Genomic DNA, 22,112 nt, shown 5'->3' on the forward strand with positions numbered 1-22,112 from the left:
CGTAAATCATTATCAGAAGCTAGGTTTGCATTCCATATTTCCAATTCCGAAAGCGGCTATCCATGACATTATTCGATTTTAACCGTCTGTTTCCATCCCAAGCGCCCGACGTCCGGACACTATAAAACCAAAAATAGAAAACAAAGTTGGATGTCTGACTCCTAAATTATTCTTCAAAATCAGACATATAAATTCCTCACCCACGGTCGCACCCTCACCCCGCCGCTCGTGTGGCGCTGGGCGTCATTCTCACTCACGAGAACCGACCGTCCTCAACTCTCTTTGCCGAACCCACCACCGAAAAGGGGGATCCACATGTTACCAAGAAAAAAAAAAAGAGAGAGCCATTAAAAAACTCATTATCAAAATCCCATCCTACCTCAGCAATCGCTTCCTCGTCTCGCCGACGGAGTGCCTTCGCAACCAAACAACAAAACTCCCCACACAATAGCGAAGGGCGAACGCCCAGGTTTCGTCTAAACCCTAGATCTCGATCCATGAACGGCGAAGAAGACGAGCTTCTGGATGTTCGTACCCTCGACCAGATCGGGGAGGAGCCGCCGCTCCCGCCCCTGCCGGAGAGCGAGGAGACCACCCTTCCCCACTGGGAGGACGAGGGGGAGGGGGGAGCAGCGATGATTGGAGCAACCGAGGTGGACGACTCGCAGCTCCTCTTCTCTCCCTCTGCCGGCCCGTCACCCCTGATCGGAGACGAGGAGGAGGCTTCTGCCTTCGATCCGGCCGCTCCCGGAGATTCTGCTGCTGGAGAGGAGGCCCCTAAGATGGGCGCGGCAATTGCGGACCCCAGAGCCGAGGCCGCGAGCCAGGGCATCGGAAAGCGGAAACGCGGCCGACCGCCTAAGGCCCAGGGCGGCGGAAGGGCGCTGCCAGCGAAGAGGAAGGAGGAGGAGGAAGTGTGCTTCATATGCTTCGATGGGGGTAATCTTGTGGTCTGCGATCGTAGGTGAGTTGGTTTTGTCTCTCGGTGTGTCATTTTTAGGGTCTCGATGATGGTTTTGTTGAGATCTTCTGGTTCAAATGATGTTTTTTGTTCTAGGGGTTGTTCAAAGGTGTATCACCCGGCATGTGTCAACCGGGACGATGCCTTCTTTCGCACAAGAGGACGGTGGAATTGTGGTAAGTTTTCCATGTTGTTATCGGTATTTGTTTGTGAGACGTGTATGTTGACTCTTTAGTGTGGAGTTGGATTTTGGAATGGGCCATTTCAGTTGGCAATTAGTTGGTTACATAGTATTGTAGAGATGTTGTTCGTGGTGTGTTGAAATCAAGAAAAACATTTTGAGCAAATGATTCATGACTGCAGGCTATGTGAGTTTAGCTTCTTCATTTCTGTGATAGTGAAATTTCACTTTTGTTTGACCAACAGTATTGAGCTGGACAATGTACCTTCTCGGCTCGATCACTTTGTTTCTTTTATAAAGGTTGCTCAGATAAATACATTTCTCCAGAGCCAGATACATCAAAGAAAAGTTAATAGCATGAAGCAAGTCAAGGAATTGAGAGGGTACCAAAGTACGTTCCATGCATTTGTTCTGAGGATTGATGTTTTAGCTTAATTCAGGATGCATTGATGGTTTCCTTAACCTCGATTGGGAACAGCTTCTGTTTATTGGCAAGATAGCATCCAATTAGCTACTTCCATGCCAACATTACTCTCTTTAGATTCAATTTTCTTGGAACACAGAACAGATGTAAAAGTAAGGCAAGCTCTATGAATCCATTAATGAATAAGTGGTAATTGATGTTATGGTCATGCGAGAATGCAAAGTCACTTTCTTTTGCAATGGAATTAAGAGATGAAAATGAAGTTTCATATGACTATACCAATGAATTTGTAACTATTGTGGCAAAAACCCAAATGTAAGGTTCTATAGGCAGTAAGAAATGACCATAGGAAACAAGTCACATGTTAAAAAGAGAAAGGGAAAAAAAATACTTGTGATTCGGCACTAGGGGTATGCCCATTGGCGGGACAACAGCAGAAGCTTTACTATTATATGGATTATAAAGGTGGTTGATTTCTTGAAATTACAAAATCTCTTACAAATCCTAATGCGTTGCTACTCAAAACTCCAAAATTCAAAGAAGATACCCTAAATCCTAAAGTGTCAAACACACATAGACATCTGCGCGACATCTAATTAAGATCTAGCCACTAGGATGAAGGTTCATGGAGAGGCTGTTCTCTTTGTTGATGTCTAAGTACAAGACGCCAATGCAGCAATCTCTACCTGGGCTTGTAAGCCCCACGGATGTGCCTCTATTGTCTCATCCACAAAGCTTTGTAGGGACACCATTTTGCTACTTCAAATATCAATCAAGTCCAAGAAGTACTTGAACTTACTAACAGCCACAAGGACAATCTTGGTCATCATATTTATTGGTTATGTGTTGTATGATAGATACCCTTCAGCCACATTCTTGATGAAGTGATTTCACACATGAATGCTCTTGGCCATCTCATGATATATCTGATTTTTAGTTAAACCTATGACAAGTATTTCACATTTGACAACCATTTCATCTTGTTGCAAACCTAGATCATCAATCACAAGAGATTCTCGATTTATTTTTGTATTTGACCTGTAAATAGGTTTTCCCTAAAACATTTTTCAAAGTATGTGTTGATGGCGATAGACTGTTGAATCATGCACATTTGAAGATCATGAAAGAAAGGTGTACAAAGGGACAAAATGCATTGAAGTGTCAAAAAATTGTAGTACTGCTGAATGGATTGACCTTCACATTGTCACTGAATCCAGGCTTGGTCATTATGCCCAAACTAATAAGTTGGATATTTAGTGAGCATTGTCCAATATGGGGATATGATAAAGCACACTAGTGGTTCATCAAGGAAGTATGGAAAAAGAAGAAGAAGAAGAGAAACTGCAGAATGATGTTTCTTGGATTCATTTTGTCTAATGGCTTGGTTGGATGTTGGTATTCGCCATCCACATTAAAAAAACTTATCAATGGAATATCATAGAGATGGAGAAAATATAGAAATTGGATTACCATCCAGGCTGCTAACTATTCTTAAGGGATGACAAAATCCACACAAAAATTGAAGGGTTTATTGTGATTGGTGGGTTCCGTCACCTCTCTGACCTTTCATTTGGAAATGTCACACCCTTTGCTCTGGAGTTATCCCCTTAGATCAGGGGTTTTGGACTTCTGGTAGCCAAAAAGGCCATAAGTGAAGAGTTTATACAAGGCTATAACTTTCATTAGTTTTTTTTTCAAGGGATTTGAGTTTTAATAAGATTTGTAAGATTTGTCATAAAGGATTAGAAAGATAATGGATCTGTAAGATCTGTGATAGAATGAAGGCGCTAATTGGAATTGGTGGGTTTCATCACCTCTTTATCCTTTCATTTGGAAATGGCACACCCTTTGTTCCTGAGTTATCCCCTTAGATTAGGGGTTTCATTAGCCAAAAAGGCCATAAGTGAAGAGTTTATACACATCTATAAATTTTGGTAGTGCTTTTCCATGGGATTTGTGAGTTTTAATAAGTTTTGTAAGAATTGGGATAACATATCAGAAAGATATTTAGATTAGTTATTCATTATCAATTTGCCTATTCTCAAGCTCAAATCTCATAGGCATTTTGATTACCTTGTGTTAAATTATCATCATACAGTACAGCAGTATTAGAATTAATTTGAAAATATATTTTTTTAAAATCCTTGTTTATTTTTAAAGATTTTTATGTATTTTATAGAACCACAAAATTCATACCCTAAAGCTACCAAGCAAAATGACTTGAAATGATATGTCATCCACTTTTCTTGACTATTTACTTTCCTTTATTTTTATATTTTCTAGTTATGAAATTTGCGGTTTTTTTTATCATATCTTTTGGCTGAAGCTGTAAATATTTGTGCATTCTTATCAAATTAATTAGCTCATCCATGATATATATTACCAGAAGCAAATCAAGGAAGAAAACACATGCAGCCACACTTTCATTCGTGCATTAGATGCTTAACTTTCATGAGGAATGGGTTGGAGTTGTTATGGAAATGGCATGCTAACATTTTTATATACGATATTTTTTGATGTAAATTTAATAAGAGGTAATTTATATAGCTGCTCTACAGTAAGGGTTCCTAAAGTCAAAAAAGGGAAAAGAATCTCTTGGGCAGAAAGTTGAGAATGCAGAAAAGGCATTTTACAAGTATTTGCAAGGAGGGTAGTTAGAGAAGCATTGTAAATTTAAGATCTAATCAGTCAGTTGCTCTTACTTGTTCTCTTGATAATTCTCATAACTTATGGTTGCCTTTGGCTTTAATATGCATCAAAGTTTATTTTTGTGTTTTCTTTTGCAAATTTCTCATATTTCCTTTCCTGTGGAATATTGTCCTTGATAGCAAAATATTGGGTCAATAAAATAGGGCATTGCTGTTATTCTCTATATCTAGATATTTTTGGTTTATAAAATTGTTGGAACTTTTCTATGGTTTTACTACGTGCTGGATCTTTGTCAACATCTGGTTGTTTTCACTTTGCATATCAGGTTGGCATATATGTAGCATATGTGAAAAGGCAGCTCAGTACATGTGCTATACCTGTACCTATTCTCTGTGCAAAGTTTGCATTCGAGAAGCTAATTTTTTTTCTGTTAGAGGGAGCAAAGGCTTCTGTGAGACTTGCTATAGCACTGTAATATTGATAGAATCAAATGAGAATGGAAATGAGAATAAGGTATGTTCTTGATCTGACTTATACATGATACATTGTATATTCCTTCCTGAAAATTTAATAGTTATTCTTGGATTTATTGGTTCCTTTTAAAGAAGAATATATCTGAAATAATACATTTAACTTTCAAATGGCAAGTCACAATCAAAAGTGTGCTCTCTAAATTTGAGAGAATAATTGATTGATTTTTTTTCCTTTTCGATTTCCTTGTAATATGAGCTTGGGAATCTGCTATTTCTGTCCTAATTGGTTGCTTGCATGTCAGATTTATATAATATATTTGCTATTTTGTTGCACTTGCATCACCTGAAACTGTTATTCTCATGTCAAAGTCATCCAGATGCCTTAAGGTGCCCAGATAAAAGGCTATTAAGATGCCTTATTGGTCTGGAGTGGCTTGGCAAGCCCTGGGTGGCAATATAAGGGAAATGGACTTCCCCCAGTTGTGCAGACCAAGAATAAAGAGGATAATATTTGATAAAAGGCTACTGAAACTTGTAATCTATTAGGTAGCAGGTTTAGATGGATTCCAAAAAGTTGTGCTTCTTGAAATCTAGTGTTGTATGTACATGTAGAATTTCAGTCATTAGGCATGTTACTTTTCATATTAATTGTTAAAGTTTTGACATGGGACCTTTATTCTGCAATTTTTTTTAAAAAGTTTGACACGGTAAACCAAAAGATGTCTTATTTGCATGAAACTGAATAATTTTAGCAAACAGTCCAGATTCATGAAGCACCACTGGTATCAGATCTATGGTGATTGAGATTTAGATGTCACTCGGCCATACTGTTGTATGAATGAAGATGATATTACTACCAATAATTCACTCTTGACAAAGTTAAGATGAATTTGAAGAATAATATTCCTAGACAAGAAACTATATGTTTTGGAGATTCTTGCCTATGCATCAATCCTTCCCAGATAAGTAGTTCTAGTGACACAACATGATGTTTTGGTTTTGAGACAACATGATGCAAAGGGAAGAGGTGTCCAGGACTTTTTCTACTTAAGTTATATATTTAAAAATCAGTTGGCCTTTGGATGGAGCCATACTGGACCATCGATCCCAAATTGACCAGTTGCAGCCAATTAATTGTAGGTCTTAGGTGAATCGTGATCTTTGGTCTTGAAGCCTTATTGAAATTCCAAATTACAGTAGTTGATCATCCAAGTGCTTTTCATATTGATCAACCACAGTTGGATCTTCTTTGTCCAATATTTCATCGTGGTGTGACACATCAAATAGGGTTACTAGGATTTACTAATAAATAAGAGTATGGGGAATCATGCTTCACGTTTAGGTGTGGATGGAAAATATTTAATAGGACTTCAATGGACTTGAAGAAAAAAATTGATCAGGCTAGCATGCATCATTTGTAGAGAAGCAAAACTAGCACATGAAAGACAAGTGAGTGCTTAGTTCAAGATAGTTCAACATCACTTTGATCTGATGTTGATGTAATGCCATGGTCAAAAGACAATAATCCACTCGTATTCAGGGGCTGGACATGGGTTTGTAGTTGTTGATCTTGGTGTGGAATCAAGGATCTAAGGAAGGATGATGGGACAAAGTATTTGGAGGTGATAAGTGAGCATTTACTGAAGGGTTGTATGTGGTTATAATCTTGGACAGCTTGCTGAAATGGGGCTTGGTGATGGATTTCAGGTTTTGAAAGATTGGGTAAGGGCAAAATGGTTGTTTCAGTTTAAGTGGAGAAGAAGTTGGGAGGTAGAGGGGAGCCTCTGTCTTGCTTTAAGAGGGGATCAATGATCTCACACCACTCAAAAGTTGAATGCAAGAAAGAAACTCTTGTTCGTTCATCTGTGATCAGAACTTACACCATTATTTGGCTTTTGTAGCATCTCCTTATCATCTACAAAATGGAAGGTACAAGAAAATAAAGGGGAAAAAAACAAAAAGGAATAATGATGGGCAATATAAATTTTGCATGGATCTTGGTACATGTGGATTCTCTCCTCTTTTTACATATCCGTCTTGATTGAAAGGCTTTCTTTGTCTCCCATATTTGATAGAATCTTTGGATTAAATATTATTCCATTTTTGTTCAAATCTTGGGGATCATCCTTGGTTCGGCATCCTTCCATATTTGGTTGATCATTGATTGGAGATCACCTTTGATTGGCGAATTTTTGATTGTACTTATTGTAGATTACCTTCCATAAGTAGCTGACCTTTCCTTTGTCTTCTACATGTTGTTTGCCTTCCAAAAAAAATGATCTCTAGCCATTGAATGAGATTCAATATTAACCATCGGTATAATGTGTCCTTGGACAAATAAAATGTTGCCATGTGCCAACTTGTTCAATTGCGTAAAAAGCCATACTAAAGATTCTTTATTATGGTGGGGTCTTTTTTTTTGGGGGGGGGGAGGGGTGGGGATTGTGCTTGAAAGGTCCAAAGGAAAGCTAAAAGACTCAAGATCTAATTATAATATCGTCAAGCTCTAGTGAAGCTAAAGATGTGAAGCTAAAGATGCTTTTGTCATCAACCTATAGTTACCACTCTTCTTCCTCCACCTTGTGGACACACAGATGGCCTCCTCCCATTTCATGATTAAGTATGATATTGGGTTGGTTTTGGTTTAAGTCCTTCCAAACCAGCCTTGGACAAATAGGGGTTCATGTCTAAATTTTTTTAACTGTAACCCTACCCGTCAAAGTATATAGTTAGTCTAGGTCAGAATAGTCACGTTTTCATCAGATCCATTGGTTCTATAGGTCGAGCCTAGGTATGTTAGGAACCATATGATCCAACACTCATCAGGTTTTGATCAGGTATAGACTGGACAGGATCTGGTCTCAAGCGGGTAGCATTGTTTAGTTAATTTAATTCCCATCACGTCCTTAAAACAATTTACCACTGACATATGTTGTGCAATTGACAGATTTCATGAGAAATGTGATGGATATTTGTAAAACTATATATTATCTATGGGCAAAACTTATGTTTGGAACAGGACTGGATTAAACACAGAATTGGATCAGACCTGGTTCATAAGATCCATCTCATGCTGTAGCATATAGTATGACCAGGTGGGGCCTGGTTTGGGTTGGACACACTTTTACAAGACTTGGACTTGGATCCAATTTTTTTTTTTGATTGGTCCATTTTTGGACCCATAACCAACCCCTGGGCCTATATGTGGATGGGATCCAAGTCTCAGTGACGACCTTATAATCATTATTTGTGTTTGTTAAATGCTAAAGAGGTTGCTCAGACTTGTGCTTCGCCATTAGAATCTTACCATTTTGATGCAAAACTTTCCACGAGATCTGGAACTACTATAGATCTGATTTTCCCATCAGATTTTAATGATAAGCAAACCAAAATAATAGGGTCCATCCTCGAGCCAATTAAAGCCTAGATCTAAGTACATGGAAGCCATCATGCAAGGGAACAAGGGGTAATACTGGAAATAACTAGAAGTTTTCTGAATGCTATTTAACAAATTGATTATAGTTTTCCTTGTCTACGGTGGAGTCCATCATGCAAGAGAAAAAGGGCTTATAAGACTATTTAATACTATTTTCTCATAAAAAAAGTTAGTCAAGATTCACTGTCTCAGTATTAGATCTTGTACCGGTACCATCTTATTATAGTGTTGGGATGTGGTTTAGTACGGTACAGGACAGCATATCGAATGTCAATATAGTATGAGACACTATATTGGTACGATATAAGTATGCCCAGTATCGGATGGTAAGAGGTATTATGCGAAATTCTTTGTGCACCGTGAGCGGTGTAGAAAATCCGACGTAGAGTACACCACTTTATGTGATCGGTCCACATAGCCATCGCTTTCCAACGCGTATTTAATGCTTGCAGTTTCGCTTTTTGGTTTGAAAATTTTAAATGACAAAAATATTTTTGTCCTTTGTAAAAAATAATGACATCTTATATCCATATTATGACATCCTACGTGCACAAAGTCGTAATTTTGACGCAGGATGTCATAATTTTTTTCAAAGAACAGAGGTATTTTCGTCATTCAAAATTTTCAAACGAAAATGTAGAATTGTAGACATTAAATGCGTGTTGGAAAGTGGTTGGACAAAAACGTTCCTTCTATATTATGACATTCTGGACCATATTATGACATCTTGGACCATATTATGGCATCCTGCATGCAGGAAGTCATAATGCAGAAAGTCATAATTTGACGCAGGATGTCATAATATGCTACAGAATGTCATAATTTTTTGGGCCGTATTATGACATCGTGCATGTAGAAAGTTATAATATGCCACAGGAAGTCATAATTTTTTCAAAGAGTAGGGGTATTTTCGTCATGCAAAATTTTTAAATGAAAAAACGAAATTGTAGGCATTAAATGTTGGGAATAGTGTCCCAAAGCCAATCATCAGCCTGTTGACGATTGTGCTCCTTTTGTATTAGTACATGAATTATAAATAAATAAAAGTTATTTTGGCATTTTTTCATCACAAATGTTTCATCTTCTAATGAACTCCTGTGTTGTGGTGAAGTCCTTAGGACTATTTAGACTCGACAAAGGAGGATTTGTCGCTTAATCCTTAAACCTATTTGCGATCAAATGATACGTTGTTACCAAGGACGACAACGTTTATCGAGCATAGGTCGTTGTGTGCCATATGAGTTGGTTATCCTCATAACCAAGGAGTGTGGAGATACTGGTATGGCATACAGGTGAAATGTAATGGTACATCTGCACTGAACGTGACCGACTCCGGAGTTATTTCTGCTGTCAAGATTTGCTCCGATGGGATATGGGTATAAATGTCCCTCCGACCTGAGACCGCCACGGTGACTTGCAAGCAACTCACTGCACTTAGGCACTGGACTACCTGAATTTCTAATTCAGTGACGGAAGGCTGCTGGGTGTAGTCAAGTACTTGACTTGTCGGTGCGTGTGTCAAGATGGAATTGACTACTCCAGTTTAGGAGCTGTGTACAGTCGTGTTTCAATTTAGCAAAACCTTGGCCAGGGTAGTCCTAGTGAGGAGTCACAGGACTGTTTGAGTTGAACACGACTCGGATGATCTAATCAGGGTTGACAGTTTAATCCTGAGTCGTCCTAAACACAGGGGTCAAAAGGGATGAATTATACGGTAACCATATTCACGTAGGTTCTGAATGTTGCGATTGCGACTATTCGACCTATCCGGTCGTTGGGTACCATTGCTAGATGGTTACTTCGATTAGTACAGGAATTGGTTCCTGTGCTACCGGTTTAGGTTCGAACCTGCGGGATCACACACATTAGAGGTTCCTTTCTGATCTGATGGCTGATTATGAGTCTTATGTGTCTGGGACTCTATGATTGAGAATTAGGATTCTCTGATCATGAGTTCCATATATTTTGGGTACCGGGGTCAAAATTTTGAATTTCAAATTTTGAATTTGAAATTTGAACTCTTCGATCAAGGTTTCATATTGATGGACTTTGATATCCGATTGCCCATCGGATTTGGACTTAATAATTATGAGAGGTTTTATTAGTGATTTGATTGCTAATTAACTCAATTTGATTGAGTAATTATTTTTGGATCAAGTCCAATTGAATTGGATTCAGTTGGGTTTGACCCGATTAGGTTAAGAGTTGACCTAATCGTCGAGATGGTTTGGTCCCTGATTTGATCAGGGGTTGGGCTTAGTCAATTTCTGATTTGATTAGGATTTTATTGAGCCTAATTAAGCCTAATTAAGTTGGATTTAATTTAGTCTAATTGTGCTTAACCTATTTTGATTAGGTTGGTTCAATTAAGATCAAACCACCATTTGAATTTGAATCCTTGCACCACCTTAAATCTCTGCGCCCATTTGAATTCACGAGAAGAAACTTCTCGTAAATTTTTTCTCACGCAAAGCCCTTCTCATGCCCACTTTTGTGCACCATATGGATGGATAAAGCTGATTAGTTAACCATTCAAATTCAAAGCGTGTTTGAATTTGAATGGATAACTTATCTCTTTTGCCTTCAAGCTTATCCATCTTGTGCGCCACATAATTCACACGAGAAAGAGTTTCTCGTGAAACCTTTCCACGCACAAAGAGTCCACGCACAAAAAGTGGATAGGGATGAGTTGGTTTTCATTTGAATTCAAATTTGATTTGAATTCAAATGTGTAACCACTTGTCTTTATCCTCTCACGCGGATAAGACACATTTTGAACTATTTTAAAAGAGATAGGAAGCTGGGGCATGCGTAAAAGAAAAATTCTGAGAAAGAAAGTGGGGCGTGAGGAAGCCTTGTGCGTGAGGTGAAGGTCCAAAACCTTCCGAGAAAAAAGAAAGAAAAGAAAGAAAATTGGGCGCAGGATTTTTGGTGTGTACCCCTAGGGTTTCTACCTAGGGTTCGGGAAGTGAGATTGGTGTGCCACGAGTGTCGTGAGTCCATCAAATTTCAGGGAGAGATCCATCAGCCTCTCAACCAATCGTGCAGACGATCTGGAGCATTCGAAGAGTCGGCACACATCGATCGAAGGAGTTCGATCAACATCAGCGATTAAAAGGGTGAAATCACGAACTAGCATTCGTGAGGAGCCGATCAGACGGGAGCTTCGTGTGGACGATCTGCAGAGGCCAGACACTAGTGTGGCTGCGACGTGACGATCAGAGCCCTCCGACGGTGATCAGATTGCGGTGATCGACTACCCGCAAAAGATGATGTGTTCTGAACACAGTACAGTAAAAGTTTACTGTTTCAAATTTGAATTTCAAATTTAAATGCATGCTGTTGTATCATATTTAGATCCTAGTGTAGGGTTAATTAGTATTAATTAATGAGATTAATTAATAATTTCGCTGTAAAATAGTAATTTTAAAAAAGTTTTAAAATTATCATTTTACCCCTGCACTGAATTTTCGCTTCAAATGGTATCAGAGCATGGTTCTAGAATATAATATACATATGCATGCATAGATTAAGGTGTAATCTATAAGTTCAAATTTGAAATTTGAAATTTGAATTTTAAAATTTGAAATTTGAAATTTGAAATTTGTTTGAAATTTTAAATTTGAAATTTGAAATTCGAAATTTGAAATTCAAAATTCAAAATTTAAAATTCAAAGATTGAAAATTCAAAATTTGAAATTTGGTTGAAATCTCGAATTTGAAATTCGAAATTTGAAATTCAAAATTCAAAATTTAAAATTCAAAGATTGGAAATTCGAAATTTGAAATTTGGTTGAAATCTCAAATTTGAAATTTGAAATTTGAAATTCAAAATTTAAATTTTAAAATTGGTATATTTAGATATACTTGATCCAAGTAGCAAGTAATCTAATTGGGTTGGTTGCCATGGCCGTCCGGTCATAGAAGAAAAGTAGGGTTTAAAGGCCCTCTCTTCCCATTCGATAGGGTCTCCTATGGTGGTAGGGGTGCCGATGCAATTATATCCCATACCGATGAAGCAGCGAAAGGACTTAATTATAAAATTTATCATGAATGTGTTAGATTAGATCTAAAAGAAAATTCATGATTTATTTTGAGTTATTTTCTGTTATGAAATGAGCAATAGGATTGCTGTTTATGAATTGTGCTGACCCGTTTGTGAAATGAGTCAACACATTTGGTGAACAGAAAATAAAATCTTTCAAAATTTGAAAATTATTTTCGAAATGCCAAACCCTGACCCATCAACCCAAGTACTTAATTAAAAGAATTAAGTGTTGTCTAGTAGGTCTAGAATTGTGAATTAAGACCTAAGACAATTGCATAAACTTGTGGGTCAATGGGTTAGTTGAATTAGGTCCATAATTGGGTTAGACCTAAGGTTAGCTTAAAAATGGACTAAATGGAGTAATTGGTCAAATCTAATCAAAAGTTGAATTAGATTAGGTCAAGGATACTCTAGACTCAACTTCAATAGTTGTAGTTGAATGGGTCCATGTCTTTAAGTAGACCAAGATGGACTTAATTCATGGCTACGCGGTGGAGCCCTATTTATTAAGTTGATCAAAATTAAAACTAATGAACCGGTTGGTGTCTAAGGTAAGTTTGGCAGTTTTGACCAGTGGTTCTTAAGCGGGAGCTACTCGCATTGATTCGATCATTGACGAGTTAATGGCAAATCCCCACCACTGATCTCACTTACCTGGTCAATCTGGTAAGTTAGATTTTGATTAGATCACTTGGTGATTAGAGCTCACCCATGTCATTAGGTAAATCAGTGTGACTGATTTAGGTGCTCCTAATGCCAGCTTTAATTAAATCCTTTTTAATCTGACTTGGTGAAGTTAGTAGGAGGATTGAAATTGGATGGATAATTTTTTCTCTACTATCCTTTAATAAAATCTTCAAAAATTATTAGGTCCCTAAAATAATTAAGTTATAATGATAACTAAGTCAATGCCTCCTATTAAGTGAGTGATAATGAGTCCATTAGTTCAATGATCATTGGAGGCCCAAAGGCCTGGTGCTCATTGGCTAATGGAATTATCATTCATAATATGATAATTTGGTTGAGTCTTTCTGATGGTGGTTAGGTTGGCCGGCCAAAATCGGACCTGATTATTTATTGGTCTGATTCACCAAATTAAGTCATGTTAATGGTTGGACCTAACCAGATTTTTTCAGTGGAGGCCAAAGCCTACTGATTAGGTTCTGGGGCAAAATCGATTACTAGAAGTTGTTTAGAGAAACAACTGGTTAAGAACCTACCCATAGATGCACATGGGTTGACTAACCAAAGTTGGGCTCGTGTGTAGTCTGTGTGGATTCTAGTACCCATTAAGGAATTAAAGTAATTCCTCGAATTGGAGGTTGAGGCTACCAGTTTGTAAAAATATTGGGAAAAACTTTAGACTAAAGTTCAAGTCTTTGGTATTAATTTATGTACTAATAGAGGTCTGGTTTTCCTTTATACAGCTATGGCCACTACCCTGTCGCTCCGGTCATTATTAGATAATGACAAGCTCATGGGACCTAATTTCGATAGCTGGTATCGAAAATTGAAAATCGTCCTTGAGCATGAGCGGATCCTTTATGTAGTAACGGATCCAGCACCTGAGGAGCCAGCTCCGAACGCTAGTAAGACGATCAGAGATACTTACCAGAAGTGGCTCAATGACCGCACCACCGTCCGATATATTATGCTGGCAGCAATGAATGACGAGTTCAGCCGCAGGTTTGAGAACGCCCAGCCACAGGAGATGCTTCAAATGTTGAACGACTCCTTTGGCACGCCTGACGACGTTGAAAGGCACAAAACTAGTTGTGCCATTTTCAATGCTCGGATGAGGGATGGGGCCTCAGTCACTGATCATGTACTGTACATGATCGAGATGATTGAGCGCCTAAGCAAATTGGGTTTTCCTCTGCACGAGCAGCTCGGTAAGGATGCGATCCTTAATTCCTTGCCCAAGTCCTTCCTCCCATTCCTTACTCATTTTCGAATGACAAAGCCTGCAGTAAACTACCACGGGTTGTTGGGGTTGCTGCAGAACTTTGAGAAAGATCACCAGCTCCATAAGGAGTCGGTGAATGTAGTGGGAGGGTCTTCTTCTCGTCGTCGACCCTTTGGGAAGGGGAAAAAGAATAAGAAGAAGAAGAACAAGAAGGTGCAGCCTCATGCTGGGACGGTTGCACAGGGTCAGACCAAGAAGCGCAAGCCCGACCAGGTGCCAGGCGGAGTGCTTCTTTTGCAAGAAGCAGGGGCATTGGAAGAGGAACTGTCCTCAATACATTGCCTCCCTGGACCCGAACAGGCCGAAGAAGAAGCAAGGTAATTATATGATAACTCCTTGCAACTTTTTCATTTGTGATACTACTGCTTGGGTATTGGATACCGGAAGCCCTTATCATATTTATAATTCGATGCAGGGTCTGCAGATCAGTAAGAGATTTGATGAAGGCGAGAGGTTCCTGAACGTTGGAGATGGAAGCAAAGTTCCAGTTCTAGCTTTAGGAATCATGAGTCTTGTAATCAATTCTCGTAATGTAATTCTGAGTGAATGTCACTATTGTCCAAGTTTTTTATTAAATATTATTTCTGTAGGCCTTTTGGCCATGTACGTTATGATTTTTTAATAAAAAGAAATATTTGCAATATCATTTTGAATGGTGTTACAATGTTTGTTGGACAATTAAATAATGGAATTTACTTACTATCACAGCCTGTTAATGTGGTTCAAAACTTCGGTAAACGCCCTAGAATAGATAATGTGTCAGAAGTCTACCTTTGGCACTGTAGGCTAGGTCATATCAATAAGAATAGGGTAAACAGGTTGGCTCAAGAAGGAATTCTTGAACTTGGTGATTGTGAATCACTTCCAACCTGTGAGTCTTGTCTTCTTGGAAAGATGATCAAGTCACCTTTTACTGAAAAAGGTGAGCGAGCCAGTGAACTCTTGGGTCTGGTACATTCTGATGTATGTGGACCTATGAGCTCAAATGCAAGAGGTGGATATTTCTACTTCATAACCTTCACAGACGACCTATCGAGGTATGGGTATGTCTACTTAATGAAGCATAAGTCGGAGTCGTTTGAAATGTTCAAACTATTTCAAAATGAGGTAGAAAAACAAACTGGGAAGTGTATTAAAATTCTTCGATCTGATCGAGGAGGTGAATACCTTTCCAATGAGTTTCTGACATATCTAGAGGAGAATGGGATTCTCTCTCAGTGGACTTCTCCTGGAACACCACAGCATAATGGTGTGTCTGAAAGGAGGAATCGGACCTTATTGGACATGGTTCGATCCATGATGGGGTTTGCTGGTCTGCCGATCTCCCTCTGGGGATATGCGCTCGAATCGGCTTGTTACCTTCTAAATAGAGTTCCGAGTAAGTCTGTAGCCAAAACACCATATGAGATATGGATAGGACGTAAGCCAGTACTCTCGCACCTTAGGGTTTGGGGGTGTCCGACTTATGTTAAATGTTTAATTACAGACAAGCTTGGACCTAGGTCTGACAATTGTAATTTTATAGGGTACCCAAAAGAGACCAAAGGGTATTATTTCTATCTTGCTGATGAGCAAAAGGTGTTTGTCAGCCTTAAGGCAATTTTTTAGAAAAGGAGTTCCTTCAAAGGAACTGTTGCCTCTAAGGTCGAACTTGACGAAGTTCGATAGGTGGAAAATCCGACACATGTTACTGAACCTGAACCGGATTTGATTAGATCAGATCCGGAGCCCATTGATTATGCACCCTTAAAGCGGTCTGGTAGAGTACCACATCAACCGGACAGATACTATGGTTTCTTGGTCCGGGATGGCGATCCTGTCGAACTTGATGAAAACGATGAGGATCCGATCACCTACATGGATGCAATGCAGAGACTTGACTCTGAGAAATGGCTAGAGGCCATGAAATCCGAAATGGAGTCCATGAAGGTCAACGATGGTGGACATTGGTTGACTCACCCGAAGGAGTGAAACCCATAGGGTGTAAGTGGGTCTTCAAGAGGAAGAGGGGTGCAGACGGAAAGGTGGAGACCTATAAAGCCCGTCTGGTTGCCAAGGGATATCGTCAACGTTATAGTATAGACTATGACGAGACGTTTTCTCCTGTGGCAATGCTCAAATCCATTCGGATTATGCTTGCGATAGCTGCCCATCTAGACTATGAAATCTGGCAGATGGATGTGAAGACAGCTTTCCTAAACGGAGAGCTGGACGAAGAGGTGTATATGATACAACCTGAAGGGTTCACATCCACAGATGAGTCTAAGGTATGCAAGCTACAAAGGTCCATTTATGGACTTAAGCAGGCATCTCGGAGTTGGAACATACGTTTTGATAGGACGATCAAAACGTATGGCTTTGTTAAGAACGGAGAAGAGTCCTGCATTTATAAGTGGGCTAATGGTCCAGTAGTAGTATTTCTTGTATTGTATGTGGATGATATTCTCTTAATCGAGAATGATGTCCCTGCATTACAGGGAATAAAGATTTGGCTGTCGTCACAGTTCTCCATGAAGGATCTGGGAGAAGCTTCCTACATCCTAGGGATGAGGATCTATAGGGATAGATCCAAAAGATTGCTTGGCTTATCCCAGTCCATGTACATTGATACTATGCTGAAAAGGTTCAGCATGGAGAATTTCAAGAAAGGCTATCTACCGATAGGCCATGGAATTTCTCTCTCGAAAAGGGATTGTTCGACAACACCTCAAGAGAGAAAGCGTATGGGTAGGATTCCATATGCTTCGGCAGTGAGATCTATCATGTACGCCATGACATGTACACGACCAGATGTGGCATACTCACTAGGGGTAGTGAGTAGATACCAATCTGATCCAGGGGAGAATCATTGGAAGGTTGTTAAAACCATCCTGAAGTATTTAAGAAATACTAAGGACCAGTGGCTTGTTTATGGTGAATCGGACTTGAGACTTATAGGGTTTACAGACTCTAGTTTCCAGTCTGATCGCGATGACAGCAAGAGTGTGTCAGGATTTATTTTTACCCTTAATGGTGGGGCTATCTGCTGGAAGAGTTCCAAGCAGCACACTGTGGCTGATTCAGTATGCGAGGCGGAGTATATTGCTGCATCAGATGCTGTCAAAGAAGCGGTGTGGCTGAGAAAATTCATCACTGAGTTCGGAGTAGCACCCTCCCTTGTTGGTCCAGTTTTGCTCTACTGTGACAGCTCTGGAGCCATTGCTCAGGCGAAGGAACCGAAGGCACACCAGCGGACGAAGCATATTCTGCACCGCTACCATCTCATCCGGGAGATCGTGGATCGAGGTGACGTCGACCTTCAGAAGATCGACGGGAAGGAGAACCTGGCCGACCCATTCACTAAAGCCATTGCGGTGAAGGAGTTCAACGACTACAAGTCGAAGATGGGTATTAGATACTGCACCGATTGGCTTTAGGCCAAGTGGGAGATTGTTGGGAATAGTATTCCAAAGCCAATCGTCAGCCTGTTGACGGTTGTGCTCCTTTTGTATTAGTGCATGAATTATAAATAAATAAAAGTTATTTTGGCATTTTTTCATCACAAATGTTTCATCTTCTAATGAACTCCTGTGTTGTGGTGAAGTCCTTAGGACTATTTAGACTCGACAAAGGAGGATTTGTCGCTTAGTCCTTAAACCTGTTCGCGACCAAATGATACGTTGTTACCAAGGACGACAACGTTTATCGAGCATAGGTCGTTGTGTGCCATATGGGTTGGTTATCCTCATAACCAAAGAGTGTGGAGACACTGGTATGGCATACAGGTGAAATGTAATGGTACATCTGCACTGAACGTGACCGACTCCGGAGCTATTTCTGCTGTCAAGATTTGCTCCGATGGGATATGGGTATAAATGTCCCTCCGACCTGAGACCGCCACGGTGACTTGCAAGCAACTCACTGCACTTACGCACTGGACTACCTGAATTTCTAATTTAGTGACGGAAAGCTGCTGGGTGTAGTCAAGTACTTGACTTGTCGGTGCGTGTGTCAAGATGGGATTGACCACTCCAGTTTAGGAGCTGTGTACAGTCGTGTTTCAATTTAGCAAAACCTTGGCCAGGGTAGTCCTAGTGAGGAGTCACAGGATTGTTTGAGTTGAACACGACTCGGATAATCTAATCAGGGTTGACAGTTTAACCCTGAGTCGTCCTAAACACAGGGGTCAAAAGGGATGAATTATACGGTAATCATATTCACGTAGGTTCTGAATGTTGCTATTGCGACTATTCGACCTATCCAGTCGTTGGGTATCATTGCTAGATGGTCACTTCGATTAGTACAGGAATTAGTTCCTGTGCTACCGGCTTAGGTTCGAACCTGCGGGGTCACACACATTAGAGGTTCCTTTCTGATTTGATGGCTGATTATGAGTCTTATGTGTCTGGGACTCTATGATTGAGAATTAGGATTCTCTGATCATGAGTTCCACATATTTTGGGTACCGGGGTCAAAATTTTGAATTTCAAATTTTGAATTTGAAATTTGAACTCTTCGATCAAGGTTTCATATTGATGGACTTTGATACCCGATTGTCCATCGGATTTGGACTCAATAATTATGAGAGGTTTTATTAGTGATTTGATCGCTAATTAACTCAATTTGATTGAGTAATTATTTTTGGATCAAGTCCAATTGAATTGGATTCAGTTGGGTTTGACCCGATTAGGTTAAGAGTTGACCTAATCGTCGAGATGGTTTGGTCTCTGATTTGATCAGGGGTTGGGCTTAGTCAATTTCTGATTTGATTAGGATTTTATTGAGCCTAATTAAGCCTAATTAAGTTGGGTTTAATTTAGTCTAATTGTGCTTAACCTATTTTGATTAGGTTGGTTCAATTAAGATCAAACCACCATTTGAATTTGAATCCCTGCACCACCTTAAATCTCTACGCCCATTTGAATTCACGAGAAGAAACTTCTCGTAAATTTTTTCTCACGCAAAGCCCTTCTCACGCCCACTTTTGTGCACCATATGGATGGATAAAGCTGATTAGTTAACCATTCAAATTCAAAGCGTGTTTGAATTTGAATGGGTAACTTATCTCTTTTGCCTTCAAGCTTATCCATCTTGTGCGCCACATAATTCACACGAGAAAGAGTTTCTCGTGAAACCTTTCCACGCACAAAGAGTCCACGCACAAAAAGTGGATAGGGATGAGTTGGTTTTCATTTGAATTCAAATTTGATTTGAATTCAAATGTGTAACCACTTGTCTTGATCCTCTCACGTGGATAAGACACATTTTGAACTATTTTAAAAGAGATAGGGAGTTGGGGCGTGCGTAAAAGAAAAATTCTGAGAAAGAAAGTGGGGCGTGAGGAAGCCTTGTGCGTGAGGTGAAGGTCCAAAACCTTCCGAGAGAAAAAGAAAGAAAAGAAAGAAAATTGGGCGCAGGGTTTTTGGTGTGTACCCCTAGGGTTTCTACCTAGGGTTCGGGAAGTGAGATTGGTGTGCCACGAGTGTCGTGAGTCCACCAAATTTCAGGGAGAGATCCATCAGCCTCTCAACCAATCGTGCAGACGATCCGGAGCATCCGAGGAGTCGGCACACATCGATCGAAGGAGTTCGATCAACATCAGCGATCAAAAGGGTGAAATCACGAACTAGCATTCGTGAGGAGCTGATCAGACGGGAGCTTCGTGTGGACGATCCACAGAGGCCAGACACTAGTGTGGCTGCGACGTGACGATCAGAGCCCCCGACGGTGATCAGATTGCGGTGATCGACTACCCGTAAAAGGTGATGTGTTCTGAACACAGTACAGTAAAAGTTTACTGTTTCAAATTTGAATTTTAAATTTAAATGCATGCTGTTGTATCATATTTAGATCCTAGTATAGGGTTAATTAGTATTAATTAATAAGATTAATTAATAATTCCGCTGTAAAATAGTAATTTTAAAAAAGTTTTAAAATTATCATTTTGCCCCTGCATTGAATTTTCGCTTCATTAAATGCGTGTGGGAAAGCGGTGGTTACGTGGACCAATCACATAAAGCGGTGCGCTCCACGTCGGATTTTCTACAGTACCTGCGGTGCACAAAGAATTTCTCGGGGCATTATAAGCCATGCTTTCAGTATAGATTTAAATAATAGCTACTATAATAACTGCCTTTAATTTTGAAGATGACCTACCGGAAGTTGTCCTGATATAACTATTGTTAGGAACAACTAATGGACTTGAGGTTCAAATATTTAGACAAACCTGCTCATAAAAGCAAGACACGAGGACTTTTTAAGAGAAACAAGATAATTAGACTGAGAGTGCCTGAAAGAATCGAACTTGGCAGGACTTTCACGATGATCCAAATCCCTAGGTCATTCTCTTGGAGGCTTTCTTTGGCGAACCTTGGGGATTGGTTTGCACTTTGGTCTGAGAATTCATACATTTCCTGCACATCTACTTGATATAAATGAATCATGTTACCCTGGCTCTTTGTACGTGTATATGTGACCTGGTCATGTTATATGATATGCATGTGACTCATATTTGCAGGTCCATGTGCTGGTAACTTCAGATATAAGATCCTTCCTTTAAGAGGTTATTGATGTATTTTGGGGGTCTTAATAGCAATATCTCACATAGGCTTCGGTGCCTAGCCAAATGGTATATTTATATCATGTATTACTAACAGAAATTGCTATATCTAGATTCCAGTGCCAGTATTTTAAAAAAGTGTATTGCTCCAAGTAAGCAATAGCTTCAGTCTCTGAAAATGATAGTGTAGAATCAACATTTGGGTGGTGAATTGTTAACAGAAGTCATAAGTATTGCAACCAATGCTTTATTATTAATGTTCTTTATACTCTTATCAAGCCATTGATTGTAGCTGTGGAATTACATGTGCCTGTATTGTTGCTAAACCCTTTACAGATGTCGTGAATTGCCCCATCTTTTACTTATTTGCATTAAATCAGAATGACTTTAGTATAAATCCAACATGCATTTTAATAGCCCTATAGTTTATTTTTTTCATGTCTTGCTCCTTTGTATTTGCTACAGGCTGCTGTTGATTTTAATGATAGGAATAGTTGGGAATATCTGTTCAAGGAATATTGGTTAGATCAGAAAAGAAAACTAGTATTAACATTAGAAGAGCTGAAAAATGCTAAAAATCTGTGGAAAGGATCTGGTGTTTCTGCATACAATGGGGAATCTTCTGATGAATTATATAATGCTAATGATGACCAAGAAGATAGCTCTGAGAGCTCCTCAGGATACCATGATGGCAGTGCTTCTTCCAGAAAAAAAGTGAGAAAGCATCGGAATACTGTTGATGATGAAAGTTCAGCCAAAGAAGTAGATGGTGAAATGACATCCATGCCTGAATATCCTGAGTGGGCTTCGCAAGAGCTTTTAGAATTTGTGGTACACATGAAAAATGGTGATAAATCTGTTCTGACACAGTTTGATGTTCAGGCTCTTTTGCTTGAGTATATAAAACGAAATAACCTTCGTGATCCTCGTAAAAAAAGTCAAATTGTTTGTGATCAACGGCTTCAGAACTTATTTGGGAAAGCCCGTGTGGGGCATTTTGAAATGTTAAAGCTTCTAGAGTCACACTTTCTTATAAAAGAGGCATCACAGGCAGATGCAGATGACAATCAAGCGGTAGTTATAGATCCTGATTCTGGTCAAGTTGATGCTGAAGGATACAGTGATACGACAGCAAGAATGAGTTTAGATAAGAGAAGGAAGTGCCGCAAAAAGATTGAAGAGAGAGAACCACAGACCAATCTTGATGATTATGCAGCGATAGATGTTCATAACATCAATCTCATTTACCTCCGTCGCAACTTGATGGAGAATTTGATTGACGATATTGACAGTTTCAATGAGAAAGTTGTTGGGTCCTTTGTAAGGATAAGGATTCCTGGTACAGGTCAGCGGCAAGACATGTATCGCCTTGTGCAAGTTGTTGGTAAGTTCTTTTTCTTGCTAAGTATGGATTCTCAGTGAATGATATCGCAAAG

General features: G+C 39.4%; 1 protein-coding gene across 3 annotated transcripts in view; it reads left to right on the forward strand.

Moving 5' to 3' along the window:
• The first annotated feature begins 361 nt into the window (after positions 1–361).
• LOC105043514 (zinc finger CCCH domain-containing protein 19) overlaps positions 362–22,112 on the forward strand; it is a 32,252-nt gene continuing 10,501 nt past the window's right edge. For all 3 annotated transcript variants that reach the window (XM_073255774.1, XM_010921088.4, XM_010921089.3), the window contains exons 1-4: positions 362–964; positions 1,058–1,137; positions 4,541–4,728; positions 21,142–22,060. In XM_073255774.1, coding sequence (XP_073111875.1) covers positions 498–964; positions 1,058–1,137; positions 4,541–4,728; positions 21,142–22,060 — 1,654 coding nt within the window. In that variant the 5' untranslated portion in view covers positions 362–497. The remainder of the gene's footprint in view (positions 965–1,057; positions 1,138–4,540; positions 4,729–21,141; positions 22,061–22,112) is intronic.

Source organism: Elaeis guineensis, chromosome 4 (assembly GCF_000442705.2).
Source record: "Elaeis guineensis isolate ETL-2024a chromosome 4, EG11, whole genome shotgun sequence".
Taxonomy (NCBI): Eukaryota; Viridiplantae; Streptophyta; class Magnoliopsida; order Arecales; family Arecaceae; genus Elaeis; species Elaeis guineensis.